Below are 17,546 nucleotides of genomic sequence, written 5' to 3' on the forward strand. Positions count from 1 at the left end.
AGAGGTGAGATTCGAACTAGGACTGATTCCCAGCTCATTCCCTTTGCCACTATGCTGCAGTAAATCAGAATTACTGGTACCTAAGCATGTACATAATGAAATCTATATTCATCTATAAAAATTTGTATGACAAAATTAATTAATTTAGAATAGCTTGCTAATACTTTGATAGATTTGGTACAATTCAGAGTTCTATATTCTGAGGTTCAATTATTTCAGTTCTATCCTTATTTTATCATTTGGATTACTGCAGGGTAGTTTTATCCCACAGGGTAGACACAGGAATAGACACGGTATTCTTATCACACAGCAGAAAAGCTGGGGTTGTTAGCCAATGGAGGCATTTGCTTGTGCACTTTTAAGGAGGTCCCAAGAAATGGTTTTCTAATTTATTATTGAAACCTACAAATAATTAAAACCTGCAAGTGACAGTTATTTTTATAAAGTACACAAAACCACTCTTTCCCCGAGTAACCTTCTATTCTCCAGTTTTTATCACTTGTACATAGAGATTATGCAAAGGACAGAACACAAATCCTTTCCCTAGAGGCAGAGTTATATTAAACTCCAGATATTCCATCAACTGAAGTGACATCTCTCATGAAAAATGCAAAATGAGCATTGCATCAATTTACAGCATTCTGTGGTTTTTCTCTAAAACCTGTCTAATAGGGTTGCCTGTGATATTCCATAAAATCAGCATAGTCTTTGGGCTGTTGCCTACTATATGCACTTTTGTCTAGTCTGGAACACTTCATCATTTCTTTTATCTGTTTGTTATAAAAGTGGGGGCTTTCTATGACTGAAGTTCTACCGACAGATTTAGAAAGTTCTTATTGTAAGTGAGAATTCTCCTGGCATCTTAAAAGGGATAGTGCTGATTCTAGTAACATGCGCCCACATGTGCACGTTGTGTTACTCGTCGTAGTGTTTGACACATGCTTACCTATAAAAATACATTTATTCCTGGTGTAACTTGCTATAAAGACTCTGTTATTTAGCAAGGATCATATTTGTTTTAAAAATGCAGTTAATGTGAAAACAATAGATGATCCTTTTATGTGCTGGCATGGCTGCCCTGTGATTTTTTTTGAATATACTTGTTCTTTGTTCTCAGAGAATCTTTCCTCAGTTCCTCAAATTTGGGGCAATATATTTTCTATAAAATTTATTTGACTTTGGGCACAATCCTAACCCACCTTCCAGCACTGACATGAGGACAATGCAGTTCTGAGTTAAGGGAACAAACATTCCCCTACTTTGAGGAGGCCTCTGTGAGTGCCACCCAACTGCAGGTGCAGCACACATCCCATTGGCACATCTATGTCAGTGCTGGAAAATTGGTTAGGATTTGGGCCTTTGTCACTGACTTTGATTTGTGGCCTGCTAAAAACGGAATGGATATTTTTCAGTATGTGAAGCTATTCTTGCTGGCTTTAGATTTGATAATTGACTTGCAGACCATGGTGATGGATAGCATTCAGCACTGATTTTAGGGGCAGAACTACACATTACAGGCAATGTGGAGATGTTGCTGAAAACAGCACCCCCTTGTCAAAGTCTTCTCTGTACAACATAGCCATACTTGTGCATTTGGCAATTACCCCATGACACGAAGCAATCTGATTACAACACGGGTAAATATTTGCTATACATTATGAGGTTGCTGTGTTTGGTGGTATTCTCATGTCACCTGTAATGTATCTATAACAGTGCTGCAGGAAAATGTTGCCATGCATTTTCTTGTGAATTTTGTCTACTGTGATTCCATGTGAGTGTTGAGGAACATGCTCCCATCTCAGATTATTACCTCCAGCTCACAACTGTTGTTTGTATTTCTGTTTGACCTGAGAAGTTTATTATATGGGTACCTGCTTCTTGTAATCTTACTTTCATGTTCAGTGAGCTGTCTGAAAGTGGATGTGGGTATGGAAACCAGAATAATGTAAATATCAATTTCTTTTGATCATCAGGGAGTTGAATTTAAAGGTTCAGTTCCTCCTTCAATGGAAGGGACCTTTGAATCAAACTTCATATGTGTCCCTTATTATATACATCATTGTATGAGAGATTATCATTAGTGTGATGAAGCCTCCTATTACTTGCTTGTACTAGAAGTCCAACTAGTAGTTACTAGTTACTAATGGTAGTCCAGCAACGTGTTTATATGTGTTTCTGTGTTTTTCAACAGCCACTTTGCCTGGAATGTGGGAAAGAACAGTAACTATAGGAAGTGCTGGGAAAACATACAGTGTAACTGGCTGGAAGGTAAATAGAGTAAGAGATCACTTGGATGAAGTACACGTGAGAACTGCAAAAGTACTATTTATATTGCGAACTTCTCATTGTGGATGTCATATGCAAGCTTAATAGATACCCCCCTCTTGCAAAATTTATGAAAATCAACTGACTCTATTGTATGTTTCACACATTCCCTGGAATGTCTTATTTAAATGGAGATCTCGTTCTCAATCTCAGATCCTTCCAACATTAGATTTATAAGACTTTAAAATCTGCTGGGGCCCTTGTGTGTTTAGGAAATAAAGGCCAAGATTAAAAAACAAACAAAAAACAGGGAAGATGCTTCAGTGTCCACACTTTTTGAGCTCCCCCTTCTCATAGGAAACCCCCAAACCTTTCTCAAAAGCCACTGTTGAAGATTGAGGGGGTTGTAGCCAGATGCCCAAAATGTATATGCATACGCTTTAGGCACACCCTGTGGAGCCAGGCTTGTATAAGTGCGCGCTCTAGTTATTATATTGTACTTCTTTTGGTAATATCTGTTTTGTGAAAGCCAATATACACCTCAGTAAATGAATTAAACTTATGTTTGATTTTCATAGTATTGTCTGAGAACATAATTTGCATTAATCTTAATGTGTGTGTGTGTGTGTGTGGTACATTTATTTCATACAGCAGACTTGTTAGAGGAAACCACAAGAGACACTATTTACAAGAGAATTGCTCCCAAGGGTTCAGCCAGAGAAGCTATTGTAAAGGGGAGGAGTCTTCTCTTTTGGAGAGGGAAGGGTTGTTAGAAGCTCATAAATGACAAGTTCTTTGTGAGCAAGTTAATATTTTTGTGGGCTGCAACTTCTTTTTCTTTAAAACAAAATCATTGTTTTAAGTAACCTTCATATTTTCCAGCTAGCATACACAATACAAGCCAAGGAAAAGGGGAGAGAGTGTCATGGGATGTAGTATGGGAGGTTCCGTTCATCAGGTGAAACAGGAGTTCTGAGTGCTTAGATGGAATGTGTCTCTCAGTGATCATAGGTGTCTGTAAAGGCAGCCCAGATCTCATTCTGTTTGTTAAGATGCTGTTGACAACGTATGTGGGTGAGTAAATTTTGCGGGCTCCTTTGCAGGATTGTTATCATGGCACTGGTTAAAAATGTGACTATGTTAATAGTTCTCACTGTTTAATAATTTGTGAAAATCAAATGAACTGTCAGTCATTACCATTCTCTGTCTCTTTGCTTAAGCTTGGCTGGTCTATCGGTCCCCAGCATCTGATAAAACACTTGCAGGTCATTCAACAAAATACAATCTATACATGTCCAACTCCATTACAGGTGGGTACAAATGTATGCAAAGAAAACAATATGCTTTTTAAAGAGTCCAACACAGTGCAGGAGGCTGGGATCATTAAGCAGTATTAGAAATTGGATAATAAGGACTATATAAGTGGGAATTGCAGATGAAATGAACAGTTAAACAATGTGGATCAGTATTTGAATGTCAGTAATTTGACTGTTCTGTTAGTAGCAGGGAAGCAGAGAAACTAGCAATTCTACAGTCTGCTATTTTGTCAAATAAAGTAATGTTCAAATGTGTTCTGTACTAACATTTCAAACACATTATATAACAGTAAATTGAAAATGAGAGAAACTTGGATCTAAGTAGTGTACACAATCCTACCAAAATGTGCTTTTACACTCTATTAATTTCATTGTGAAAAACTTGCATAAATGTCTCATTTAAATCATTTAAATCAATCAATTTAAATCAATGTCTCATTTAAATCATCCTTAGTATGGTGATATGTAGACAACTGGCTTACACAGTGATTTCTTGACACTGTGGGAAGTTGCCATTTAGTAAATAATAATGTATCTTAAATGCACCTATACTACAATCCTATGATGCTCATGGGTAAGCCCTGTTTAGTTCATTGGTTCTTATTTTTAGGTAAGTGTGTATAGGATTGCAGCCTTCACTCCTGTGCGCACTTACCTGAGAGTAAGCCCCATTGAACACAGTGAGGTTTACTTCTAATAGACATGCTTAGGATTGTGTTGTTAGGTTGCAATCCTAAAACACACTTACTAGGAACGAAAAACCCAATCCTTTGCATGTCTACTCAGAATTAAGTCCTATTATAGCCATTGGGACATACTCCTTGTTAAGTGTGGATAGCATTGCAGACTAAGCCCTACTAAACAGCATGAGACTTCCTTTTGAGTAGTCATGTTTAGGATTGTGCTATTAGCCTTGGCTGTGCATGCATTTAAGGTTATGGTTTATTCCTATTTGGGACTTTTGTTTGTTTTGTGATAAAAAGAGACTTTAGCAGACATGTACATTTAATGTCAATGTGTGGAATTTTATGATGAGTAATAGATTCCTTATTATTAAAATAATCAAGATTTAGTTATTTTGCATGAACTGTGATAAAAATGAAATTCACTTATAAGTTCAGTGAATTAAGCAACTATGAAGGCCCATTACACTGAATATCAAGCTTTTGACAGAAAATATGCATATACTAACATGAAGCATAGTCACTGATGTCAGAGGTTTTTCCATTAACTTTTTTTCCTTACTGCTAATGTCCCCTCCTGGCAACTGGCCGTATGCAGTTCTATCTTCTGCTAGTATAAGACCTTCCATATACATGAGAGGGGATTTTTGCCAATCTTGCCTTCCGTCTCCAGCCCACCATGTCATATGACATTCTGTTTCTGTTAGACTTTAAAGGACTTTAAAGACCCAAACATTTATTTAAATATAGCATATTATTAAAAACTAGTCTTTACAAGGTCTGTTGTACCTACTTTTTTTTTTTTTGGCTAACTTATTTCAACATGCTTTTCCTGTACTGATTTTAATTTTTAGGAGGCTCTGGGGCAAGCATTTTTGATTGACTTCAAACGCATGGATGACCCAGACTGCTACTTTTATTCTTTGCCTAGAGAATTGGAAAGCAAGCGGAACCGAATGGCTAAGATGCTCCTGGAAGCTGGACTGAAACCTTTTGTTCCAGAGGGCGGATACTTCATGATTGTTGATGTATCTATGCTAAGTTAGTGAAGTTTTCATTCCATGACAGTTTTCATTTCATTCAATGTGGGGTAACTTGACAAGTGCTGAGGCCTCCATCAGAAATTTAGGCTGCAATTCTAACCAACTTTCCAGTACTGATATAAGGGCAATACAACTTCAAGGAAAGGGAACAAACATTGCCTTACCTTGAGGAGGCCTCCATGACTGCCCCCCAACTGCAGGATGCAGCACATGCCTCACTGGCACAGCTATGCTAGTGCTGGAAAGTTGGTTAGGATTGTGCCCTTAGAGTACTTTCCCCCCGAGTAATTGACATCAGTGGTGTGTCGTTTTCCTGAACACAGTGGGTGTTCTGCTGCAGTTAGGGTGACACTGAAAATGCGCTTGGGCCAAGTCCACTCTTTCCCTCTGTGAAACGAACCTATGTCCTGATGTCCATACATTGTATATTTTCTTCATAAGCAACATACACAGTGTGGTGACTTCAGGACATGAGTATGTTTTCATAACATGTTACAGAGGGAGAGGGAGTGAATTTTGAACAGGACTGGTGTTTTTGATAGCAATCCTTTGTTTTTCATAGTGTCATATCTCTCCCCTTAAAGTACAGCTTCTGTGTGGAAAACAGCAGCATGGAAAATAATCTCCCGGAAAGGATTACAATGTTGCATAGTAGTTCTCACGCCATCAGTGCACTTTCTCAGCTCAGACAATGGCACCAGTGTGCAGTTTGGATTCCTTGCATCTACTGTTCTGCCAAACCTTTCTGTGCAGAGGAAGGAATGCTTATTTTATAACATAATTCTACTGGAAAATTTCAAATTTTATGTTTCACTCTTCTGTTTCTTTCTTTTTTTTTTTTAAAGATGTAGATTTATCTGACATGGAGGAGGATAAACCTTTTGATTACAAACTTGCGAAGTGGATGATAAAAGCTAAGGTAAGATGATAGGTTAGTTTCCCCTATTATAGTCTTTCTTTCAAATAAAGGTATTTTATTGTGAGTGGGATTGTGAAATTGATGACATTGATCTGCAGCAGTTTCAAACTTTTTGGTCTCTGGAGCCCTTTACACTTCTAGAGTCTTGGGGAGTCCTACAGGTGCATGTGGAGAGTCTTGGGGAGCCCCATAACACCAGCACATGCACTGAGTAGTGCAGCATCTGTGAAAGAGACTCGGGGAGTTCCAGGACTCCTAGGAGCAAATTTTGAGAAACACTGATCTAGTGCAGGGGTCTCCAAACCCCGGCCCGGGGGACAGATGTGGCCCGCGGCCAGCCTCTATCCAGCCCGCGGCCAGCCTCTTGTCCCTTGAAAGCCCCTGGCCCACTTTGCCAAACATGACTGGAATTATGCTCTGGTTGCATCTGGAGGGTCTTCTAAGGGCCAGAGAGGTTGAATGAATGAGCCCCTTCATTCATTTATTCACACATCTAAGTTCCATCTCTAATTTATTTACATATATAAATTTTATATTTAAATTTTTTTCCCGGCCCTCAAAACCTTGCCAGACATTTGATGCGGCCCTCTGGCCAAAAGGTTTGGAGACCCCTGATCTAGTGCATAGAGGAAGGCTGCATGGAATTCTCCCCATACTTCAAAAAAATAGATGAACCCTGTAAGGATCCCTGGGCTATTTACTGGAACAAACCAACCTCATCCTTTAGCTATGGACTAGACACAGCCACTGTTGCAGACTAGCTCTTACTTCTGCTACATTCTTTTGCTAGGAGGATGGGGGCAAACTTCTGGCCAAGACTGGTTCCAGAAGATGTAAAATGCACTTCTTAGGAAAAAGACACTACATCCCCAGAAAGAAAGTGGAAGACACTTCCAAACACAAAGCAATGAAGGAAATTATGTGCAATCTATGCATAGTTCAGCTACAGCTTCCCAGACCCTGCACAGTGTGTACACGCAGTAAAAATCCCCATATGTGAATTCTTCTTACATCACAATATAGTGAGGTGGCTTTGATAACATTTCTTGCAGTGGGGGATTCAACCCTAATTAAGCTCTTAGCCTTCTGACTCTCTTGAACATATGGGTTTGTGTTCTCATGTTTAGTATACGTTATATTTTGTCATTTCAGAAACTTTCATCTATTCCTGTCAGCTCATTTTGTGGCCCAGAGAGCAAAAAACAGTTTGAGAAATACATACGGTTTTGTTTCATCAAAGTATGTTTACAACCGACTTTTAAATAATGTTTTAGATGTCAGCAATACTGTTTGTATACATAATCTTTGTACTAACTAGTGTAATCATAGAAATTTCCCTTCTCTATTAAACTGTTAAATAAGACTTTAATATGTTTTAAAACTACTGTTATTAACAATTTCTTATAGTATAATATTTTAGTATTTCCATACTGCTTTCCCCAAATAGTCAGAGCCTTTCACGTTGCAAGGATTACCAACATAATGTTCAGTTATGAAAGGGAGGTCAGTTATTATCATGCCCATAGTACAGATTGGGGAGAGGTATGATGCAGATAACAGGTAGTAGCTTGTTCATGACAATCCTGTGCGCTTTTGACTGGCCTGAGATTTGAACAAGGAAATCTCCAGCTCATGTTCTTATTCATACAAAGTTAGGTCTCCTTTACTTGCTGTGGAATGTCATAATAAATCAATGTAAAAGAAACCCTCATTCCATGAATGATTAATTACATTGGTTCAGCACTAAATTGAGCATTGCCATAGGGACAGTGGGTTATGTGCTTCTGCAGTTGTCTTTATTCCTGCACTCTTTCCTCCATATGTATTTCATCTTCACCTAGGAATAGTTATGGTTGGGGGGGGGGGAGTTCCTTTTCCTGCAACCTCATCCTTTTTTGGCACTGCTTATGCAGAAGTTGGTGCAGGGGGAACTGGAGAAAACAGGTGGAATGTTGGCTTAGGATATAACTCTCCCTTTGAGAAGCCACTGGATAAATATATCTTTTTAATAATAATATTTATTTATTTATTTTTCATGTTATAGTTCATGTGGTTGTAAAGTTGAGCTTTTCTATAACGCTGCAATATCAAAACATACTTGAGTCAGGCATTTCATTGAGAAACTGGGTTAGCTTGCAATGTCTGCCAAACCACCCCCAACAAATTTCATCCTAACATCTAATCTGATAAGTCATCTGGAAAGAGGCAAAGATAACTATAGTTTCTTTCAGACGCTTACAGTTGCATATCAGGATACCATGCTAGATGGAGATGTTCTCTGTATATTAAATAGTGTTCAAATGCTCACACACTAAATAATATGCATTTTATTTTGAATAGTTCTTCCAGGATTGAATGTAGATTTTTAACTCATTATGTATTTTGTGTTAACAGAAAGACAGTACATTGGATGCTGCAGAAGTAATCTTGAAGAACTGGAAGAAACATTGACCCAGAAGTTAACCTCTTCAGTCAGTTTTTAATTAATTTTGTATGGACCGTTGAACATTTAATACACAACTTACAGTTTCACATGGAATGTATTTTTTTAATTGCAGTATGCCGCCATCTACTGGATATTTAGTAATGTAATTTAAGAGGGCTGACTTTGATACTGTCTAAATCAGTGGTTCTCAAACTTTTCACACCAGGACCCACTTTTTTGAATGAAAATCTGTCAGGACCCACCAGTGTCATGATGTCATGACTGGAAGTGACGTAATCAAGCAGGAAAATTTTTAACAATCCTAGGCTGCAATCCTACCCACACTTACCCAGGAGTAAGTCCCATTTACTGTCATTGTTAAAAGCATATACAGAGTAGCCTGTTAAAAGTACAGATCTGTAACATTTCCCCAATGCAGTCACATCCCATAGTAGCATCAAGTCTAATATATTAGAAATAAACTATTGGAATGAATAGGGACCCACCTGAAATGTGCTCGAGTCCCACCTAGTGGGTCCTGACACACAGTTTGAGAAACACTGGTCTGAATTATAATTTATTTTCTGCACCATTCAGTGGTAGTCTTCTTTTAACTCTAGTTTTTTTGTAACATGTTGAAGTACAAGATAAACATACTATACCTACCAGAGCCCCAAACCTGTGAGAAACTTAACATTTTTCAAAGATATTGTACATTTGCAGTGTGGGTTTTATTTTCTTTTTGTTGAATACCAGCTTGTCTTTATCCCTACTAAAAGAAGACTGACAGCCCAATCCTAACCAACTTCGCAGCACTGATGCAGCCACAGTGCAGCCATGAGGTAAAGGAACAAATGTTCCCTTACCTTGAGGAGGTCTCTGTGATTGCCTACCACCACTACTACAGAATGCATCAGGGTGCCCTGTTGGCCTGGCTGGAAAGTTGGTTAGAATTAGGCTGTGAATGTGAGAATTAGCTGCTAGGTGGAAGATGGCTTTCATGTATGTAACTGTAGGGACCTTCCCCTGGAGGGGCCTGGAACAGGCTTGTTCCTCCCCAGGGAGGCCTCAGATTGGCTGGAGGGAGAGGGGGTTCCAGCACCCTTGTCCTCCTCCCTAGCAGAGCTGCCAAACCTGGCCTAGGAGCAGGAGCTGTTGACCTCACAGCTCCCTGCTTCATACTGACTGCCTCTCATCCCTGTCCTCCCTGTTTTATGGAGCAAGCCTGCCCCCTTTGGCCCCTCCCCTTCCTCCAGGTGGGGCAGAAAAGGCCTTTTCTGTTCTTGGCTTGTTTCCTTCTGTGTTCCTTGTTTGCCCTGCCAGCCCCCTCTGGCTGGTTGAGGTGAGCCAACCCGCTTTGCCCCCTTTGGGGGCAGTGAAGCCTCCCCACCCTGGGCAGGGGGTGCCTGCTCCCAGGTAAGTCGGGGGTCAGGGCATCTGGGAGGAGCCCCGACAGTAACACTTAGATCAGGTCAGTCCTGCACATTTTTTAAAACTCCCATAGTCACTTTTAATAGTCATCTGCTGAAAAACAATAAGGCACAGCTGATTTTCAAAAGATCCTTTTCTGTAGATCTGCACAAATAGGATGGAAATATACTCAACATAATTTAAAGCAAGTCACCTACCTTACCTTGACTGACTAGAATTGTATTCATTATGTACTTCAAAAAAAAAATGTGCAATTGGCCTGCATGATACACGAGGCCTATGTTGCAAGGTTGGAGTATAAAGCCAAAATTGGGTACTGTATATTCAAAATTGCCGTGACATCTGAAAAATGTGTACTGTCTCTTTAAAAATGATGCAACACAGGAAGGAACAGTAGTATCACTATCTGAACTCAGACTCTGGCATCACCTGCAGTATTTAAACTGCTGCTTTTTTTTTATGACTGTGTGAAGTTGTATTTGTACAAGTCTATCATGTTCAGGATGCAGGCTGACTGTATATGCCCTGCCAGATGCATGCAGGGAAGCACACAACTTCCAAATAACTAAAAGGACTGCAGTCAAAACTAAAAATAACATGCTATTTTTTTAAAAAAGCAAATTGCTACAGTTGAACATTGCTCTTTATTTTCATTTGGGAAATTTGTGCTCTCTGTCTCCCCCACCAAGGGTTCTGTAGCAGAAGAGGAAAAAAATCTGTAAACTATTTGAAGGATCTTTTATTAAAGTTCAGGAAATGACACAGCATACTCTGAGCAGCTAATGCAATAGCATTGTTCATCACTACTTAGGTTAAAATACATTCCTTTGTACTCTCTGTATTGCAATTGTTGTGGCAGTCAATCTGATGGAAATAATACACTTTGGGCACAATCCTAACCCCTTATGTCAGTGCTTCCAGCACTGGCATAGTGGTACCAATGGGACATGTGCTGCATCCTGCAGTTGGGTGTCACTCACGGAGGCCTCCACAAAGTAAGGGAATGTTTGTTCCCTCATCTCAGAGCTGCATTGCCCTTATATCAGGGCTGGAAAGCACTAGCATAAAGGATTAGGATTGCACCCTTTGTCACACAGTTTTATTAAATTCAGTACTTGGATTGGATCACAGAAATGGTAGTTGTGTATTACCTTAAGAGATATACACAGAACATTTAAATGGTTATTAATTATATGTCATACATCTGTATAGATATATAATATCTATATGTTATATATATATTTACTAATGAAACACAACAAAACACTAATAAAAACAAAAACTAATCATACAAAAGCCCTGCATTAGAATGAATAAGAAATAAGATACAATCAATGAGGCAAATCAAACAGATAACATCGTCTGTGAAAGTATTTGTGTAAATGTCATCTTGTGAATTCCAGTGATAGGAGGATGATTATGAAGGAGAAATGTTAGTGCTCAACAGACCAATCCAATCCTTGTCGGCGCCCAGGTCTCCAGCAGTGCAGAAATGTGACTGCTGGATTCAAATGGTGCTGAGGAAGAGCTGGGAGTCTTCTTGGGTTAAGGGAGCAAACGCTGAGGGACCCATTGGGTCTCTTTGAATCTGTGCCTGCTTTGAGTGGGCACAGGCACAAGGAGGCTTGTTTTGGGCTGCCAGGGCTAGGAGGATGATATGGTGGCAGAATCTGCTGCAGTTTCTGCCCCCCCCGGCCTGATCCTCCCCTCCCTCCACTCCCCGCCTTTTCCTACCCCAAAATACTGCCTACTGGTGCTGGAGGAGCGCTGGCCAGCTGTCTAAGTGGTGCTGAGGCCTAGCACTGGCGGCCCCTTCTATTTGGGTGCCGTGGATATGACTTACGGCACATTTGCAACACCAAGTGCTGGCACTGGAGTTCAGTGCCGAGTTCTTAGGGCCCAATCCTGAACTCCCTCAGCATCGGCTACCATAAAGCGGCTTATCTGTGGCTCCTGGAAAGAAGGGGCCCCAGTGCTGGGCCAGCGCCACTTGGCGCTTAACCTCAGCACCGTTAGGAGGACCAGCCGGTGCCCTAGCAGTAAGTAGTTTCTTGGTGGGGGGGAGGAACTGGAGCAGGAGGTGTTTGGTACTGGAAAGCCGACATGGAGTCTCTCAAGTCTGCGCCAGCAAAATAGCTTTTTTTGTGCAGGGTAACAGTTGCTGTCAGGTTTATCAACTCTGCGCCAGCAAAATATCTTGCGCAGACTTGATAAACCTGACAGCAACTGTTACCCTGCACATTTCCGATCTCATCTGATCTCGGAAGCTAAGCAGGGTCAGGCCTGGTTAGTACTTGGATGGGAGACCGCCTGGGAATACCGCGTGCTGTAGGCTTATACCACAGTCTTTCAAGACTGAAGGTTGCCAACCAAACAACTTGATAAACCCCATTGTGGGGCTTGGGGCTTTCCATGGGAAAAGGGGACAAAAGTCTCCTTCCCATGAGGAGACCTCCAGTGGCCTAGGCGGTGTTGCTGGATACAGCAGTAGCTGTTTTGCTGCTGCTGCACTTGGCTGACCCACCAGCTTTAGGAATGGGCTGCCTATCTCTTGGTTTAAAATTGTTGTTTTCCCATTTTGTGTAAATTAAATTTTTTTTACCAAACAAATGAAATCTGCCACCTCATATAAACTGGTGCAATGGTTGCAAATCTGTCCTCTCAAATTTTACAATACTAGTCTTTGAGGATGTATTAAATATTGCCAATTTAAAACTGATTTGATATATTAATAATAATAATAATAATAATACTGGTATTTATATACCACCTTTCTGGTCATCGGATTATTCCTCTGACCTTATTCAAGGCAGTTCACATAGGCAGGCTATCTCTAAACTCTAAGGGGGATTTTTACAATAACAGAAAGGTTCTATCCTTCCAAGAACCGCACAACATTTCAGACAGATCTTTCACGTTCTGGTATCAGTTCTGGCGCCCGGTTGCCTCCTACGCTGGCTGACAAGCAGCTTCCTCATCTCTCACTTGAAGGGCAGCCAAGACGCTTCTTCACTCACACCAAAGAGCAGGTGGAATAACTCAGCCTGTCAGCTGCTTCAAGGTCTTGCCTTTCATGGAGCTGCCTTGGCACTGGTGACCTTAAGCTGCCGGTGGCACTGGTGACCTTCAGATGTTATCTTTGGGCTAACAGAGGCTCAACCCTCTAGACCAGCCATTTTCAACCTTTTTCAGCTCACTGCATACTGACAAGGCACTAAAGTCAAGGCACACTACTAGTTTTTAATTACATTATCATGTTACAATTAATAACTAAGGGCACAAGCCTAACCAGGTCTACTCAGAAGTAAGTCTTATTTTGTTCAATGGGGCTTACTCTCAGGAAAGTGTGGTTAGGATTGCAACCTTAGATCATGACAATGAAAGAAATTCCCAAGAAGCTTGGAGAGGGAGGTGTATGTGGTTTCTGGAAAGGAAGAACAATGTTTTGAAGCAGGTCTGTTCAAACTTTTATCAATTGATACGCTCTGATATGCCAGGAGGTGCTGGCAAAGAGAGATGAGACTGAGCATACTGGACAAAGGGGGGGGGTGAGGGCAGTGAGGAGACGTGGCTGAAACAAGTGCAGGATTCACTGGGGTGGGGGGGAAGAGAGAGAGAGGAAGAGAGAGAGAGAATGGGAGGCAACTGACTCTGAACTTTGTAAGGTGGGAAAGAGGGAAGGGTGTGGAGGGGCAGTAAGAGGGGTTAACTGCAATTATGATGGGGGGATGTGTGTGCAGGAGGGGAGGAGGTGGGGGGGAAGAAAAGCATCACTTGCCTACTCATTTATTCAAGAAAGTGCGACCAAGCCTCTGTGTCTTCTCAGAAGTAAGCCCCATTATAGTCAATGGGGCTTACTCCTAGGTAAGTGTGGATCGGATTGTGGCCCAGCGCCTTTCCTGCCAAAGCAGGCAGGGTCACTTTGGGGCATTGCTGCCTGGATCCTTTCTAGGCAGCTGCCTCTGGCTCTTACCTGCTTCCACCTTCAGGCTCACCCTCACTCCCTCTTCGCTCTCACCGCTCACCCTCACTTCCTCCATGTTCCGCCCGCTCTTCCAGGCTTCTCGAGCTGCCTGGCTGGCCGCCCAATCAGCGTGCGGGTTAGGCACCAACAACAGCAGGAGCGTCCAAGCCCCTGTGTGGCTGCCCCTTTTCTCCTACTGCCTCATGACTGAAAGACTGTGGTATAAGCCTACAGCACGCGGTATTCCCAGGCGGTCTCCCATCCAAGTACTAACCAGGCCTCTCCTGCTTCTCCTGTGCACGCTGCTGCTGCTGCTGCTACCGCCTGACTCCTTGGCCCCGCGGCACACCTGAGGCAGCCTCACGGCACACCAGTGTGCTGCAGCACAGCGGTTGAAAACCGATGCTCTAGACCAAACCTCCTGCCCATAGACAAAAATAAGTTTTCATAAATCTTATGTGACATCGGGCACAATCCTAACCAGAAGTACCATAGATACTCGCCTATAGTGAATTTTTTGTCAAGTAATCAAGCTCCAATTCTCACTTGGCCTTATCTCCGGGTCTATCAGAGGACAGAGCCTTTCAACTCTGAAAAGTTTTGTTTCTTGCTACAGCAGGCTCATTTGTTTCTATAGTAACTTTCCTGGGAAATTCCAGCCAAAGTCAACCTTTTATTCTCCCTTTTGCTGCTGCAACCCCGTTCCTTTTTGCAAATGCATGCATTTGGCAGAAGTCTACAATTCAGTGCACCATTATTAAAGAATAACTCCCATGGAAAGCAGTGGATTTACTTCTGAGTGAAAAGGGTTGCAAATATCTCATCTCTCTGCTGTGAATTGAATTGCACACTCTCAGTTATGTGTTATGGGTTGTATGTTGTATTTAGAGCTTCTGGTTTAACACACCAGACACCTTAAAGGTGGATTTGATTCATGGATCTCCTGCAGTAGTTCCCAACCTTTTTCACTTGCATATCCCTTGGCAGCCCATTTCCATAAATTGTACCCTTCATATTAGCAAAATGTTTGTAATAATACAAGCCCTCATTCTCTCTATATGAAAGCCCAGACTTCATGTATTCATCACATATTTTCTGTTTTTATCTGTTTGAAGAACAGAAGACTCTGCCTTTGCACTGTTTTGCACCAGAAGTGTGCTGAGAAATTCTGGGTGATTGATCACTTTCCATATGATGTTTCAGTTTTTTTACTGTGCTGGTTTTCAATCACTGGTTCATACATGAATTGATGGTCAAAAACTAGCTATTGGTGGGGCTTTCACAACCAACTAGCTACCTCCCTTTTTGCCTTGCTGGTCCTTGCAAGGCATTCCTGCCTTGCAAGGCATTCTGGAGCAGGACCTGCCTTTTTCTGCCATTATTCCATTCTTTTTCAAGTATCCCTAAAGGTCCTGTTGAGTGTCCCTGGGAGTACATGAATACCAGGTTGGGAACCACTGTTTTACTGGTATGTAGTTTACAGTGCACTTACTCTGATAGTGTTTACAAAAAGGTGGTGAAGACCAGAATTTAAAAAGAATAAAAATGTATCTTATGATCTTTTACTATGTTTTTAATAAATTAGGTAACAATTCTTAGGTGACAATTAGTGTTAGGTTATTTTTCAGGATCTGGCCTCAGGTAAAATCAGACAAAACTATAGTCAGACACCCCCCTAAGTTTAACCCCCGACTTATCAGAGGGTTATGGAAAATTCCATGAATTTTTTTTTTGCTCAAAACTTGCCCTTATCTGTGGGATCACCTTATAGGCGAGTGCCTGCGGTAAGTCCTATTTTGTTCAATGGGTCTTACTCTCAGGAAAGTGTGGTTAGGATTGCAGCCTTTGTTTTCATTGATGCTGTAAAGCATGCCAAACAGTGTGTTCACTAGGGAGATTACCAAAATGGATTCTACCATTTACCTGTTTTGTTCTGTTTCAGAGGAAGTATTTCAAAAATTTGAAAATAATTTTGCACAACTAATCTTAAAACAATCCTATTAATTTTCAGTGAGCTTTGCTCTAAATGGTTCTCACACATTTAGCACTGGGGCCCACTTTTTAGAATGAGAATCTTTTTAGAATGATAATCTGTCAGGAATTCTGACCACTGGAAGTGATGTCATGACCGGAAGTGACATCATCAAGCAGGAAAAATTTTTACAATCCTAGGCTGCAATCCTAGCCACTCTTATCCAGGAGTAAGTCCTATTGACTATCATTGTTAAAATAATATACATAGTAGTTTGTTAAAAGTATCCTTTATTTTAGGGTTTCATGGCATTTCTAAAAATGTAACACTATCACAGCAATTTTCAACCTTTATCATCTCATGGCTCACTGACAAGGCACTAAAGTGGTCAAGGCACACTATCAATTTTTTGACAACTGACAAGGCACACCATGCTTCTGGTAGGGGGATCACATCCCCCAATTGCCCTATTAATACATGATATACCCCCAAACTCCTGAGGCACACCTGCAGACCATTCACAGCACACCAATGAGCCACGGCACACTGGTTGAAAGTGGCTGCACTATCAGAACCATCAGAAATGGTTAGCTATTCTGGTTAGTCCTATGGTTAGTGGTTAGCCCTATCAAGTGGTTAATAGTTATGGTTAATGATTAGCCCTATCAAGTGGAAACCATTGTTGCTATTAATGGAAACTGAACTAATCATTTTCCAGAAAGCTTGATAAATAGTTGGTGAAATAATATTCCTTGAGTGACAATAAAATGTTTGTTTCTACATAAACAGTGAAAAAGATTGTAACCTTGGTGGATGAGTGAAAAGGTCAACAAGGGCTTGTTTGTGGCAGCTTCTGTTGGGTAGCCAAACAGGTGAAGCTAGCAAAAATTCCAGCTGGGGCATCAATGCCTAGGAAAATATACATTATTGGTATCTAGGAACTCAATTTCTTTTCCAGGCTAGCCTGCTTTCTCTGGTACTAGCTCGTGCAAAATACTTGTGGAACTCCAAAGGCCATCTTCTCATTCTGAAACAACTTAGGGCCCAATCCTATCCAACTTTCCAGCACCGGTGCTGACTCACTGCAGTCCTGAGGTAAGGGAACAAATGTTCCCATACCTTGAGGAGGCCTCTGTGACTGCCTTCCCATCACAGGAAGCAGTGCATACCCCTATTGGCACAGCAGCACCAGCACTGGAAAATTGGATAGGATTGGTCCCTTAACTGGCAGTTGGTCTGATTGTGAGCACAATTCAAAGTGTTGCTGCTTATTTCTAAAATCCTACATGTCTTTGGCCCCAGATACTTGACAGTTAACCTTATCTCACAAACCTGTTTGATTGCTGTGTCATCAGGGGTTCTTTGTTGAGTCCCTGTCTGCTTGATTTTACTGTTAAATTACACAGGCCTACAAAATTGAGGGTCAGAAAAGTTTTCCCCAAACTTTATGGTGGTTTGATATGAATTTGGGGTGCCGATTCTAAAAATGGCATCTGTTTTGCCCTATCACGTCCAGTTTTGGAGACAC

At 41.2% G+C, this 17,546-nt stretch overlaps 1 protein-coding gene and 1 pseudogene across 5 annotated transcripts in view; both read left to right on the forward strand.

The window, feature by feature from the left end:
• The window catches only part of KYAT3 (kynurenine aminotransferase 3), a 29,529-nt gene extending 17,752 nt beyond the window's left edge, over positions 1–11,777 (forward strand). For 4 of the 5 annotated variants that reach the window (XM_066625835.1, XM_066625832.1, XM_066625833.1 and 1 more), the window contains 6 exons: positions 2,192–2,268; positions 3,486–3,575; positions 5,119–5,305; positions 6,153–6,226; positions 7,379–7,465; positions 8,621–11,776. In XM_066625835.1, coding sequence (XP_066481932.1) covers positions 2,192–2,268; positions 3,486–3,575; positions 5,119–5,305; positions 6,153–6,226; positions 7,379–7,465; positions 8,621–8,677 — 572 coding nt within the window. In that variant the 3' untranslated portion in view covers positions 8,678–11,776. Of the gene's footprint in view, positions 1–2,191; positions 2,269–3,485; positions 3,576–5,118; positions 5,306–6,152; positions 6,227–7,378; positions 7,466–8,620 lie in introns of all 5 variants that reach the window. The other variant, XM_066625834.1, reaches the window with a different exon arrangement.
• A 520-nt stretch (positions 11,778–12,297) lies between these two features.
• LOC136650829 (5S ribosomal RNA) lies at positions 12,298–12,417 on the forward strand (annotated as a pseudogene).
• Positions 12,418–17,546: the final 5,129 nt, after the last annotated feature.

The sequence above is a fragment of the Tiliqua scincoides genome, chromosome 4, assembly GCF_035046505.1.
Source record: "Tiliqua scincoides isolate rTilSci1 chromosome 4, rTilSci1.hap2, whole genome shotgun sequence".
Taxonomy (NCBI): Eukaryota; Metazoa; Chordata; class Lepidosauria; order Squamata; family Scincidae; genus Tiliqua; species Tiliqua scincoides.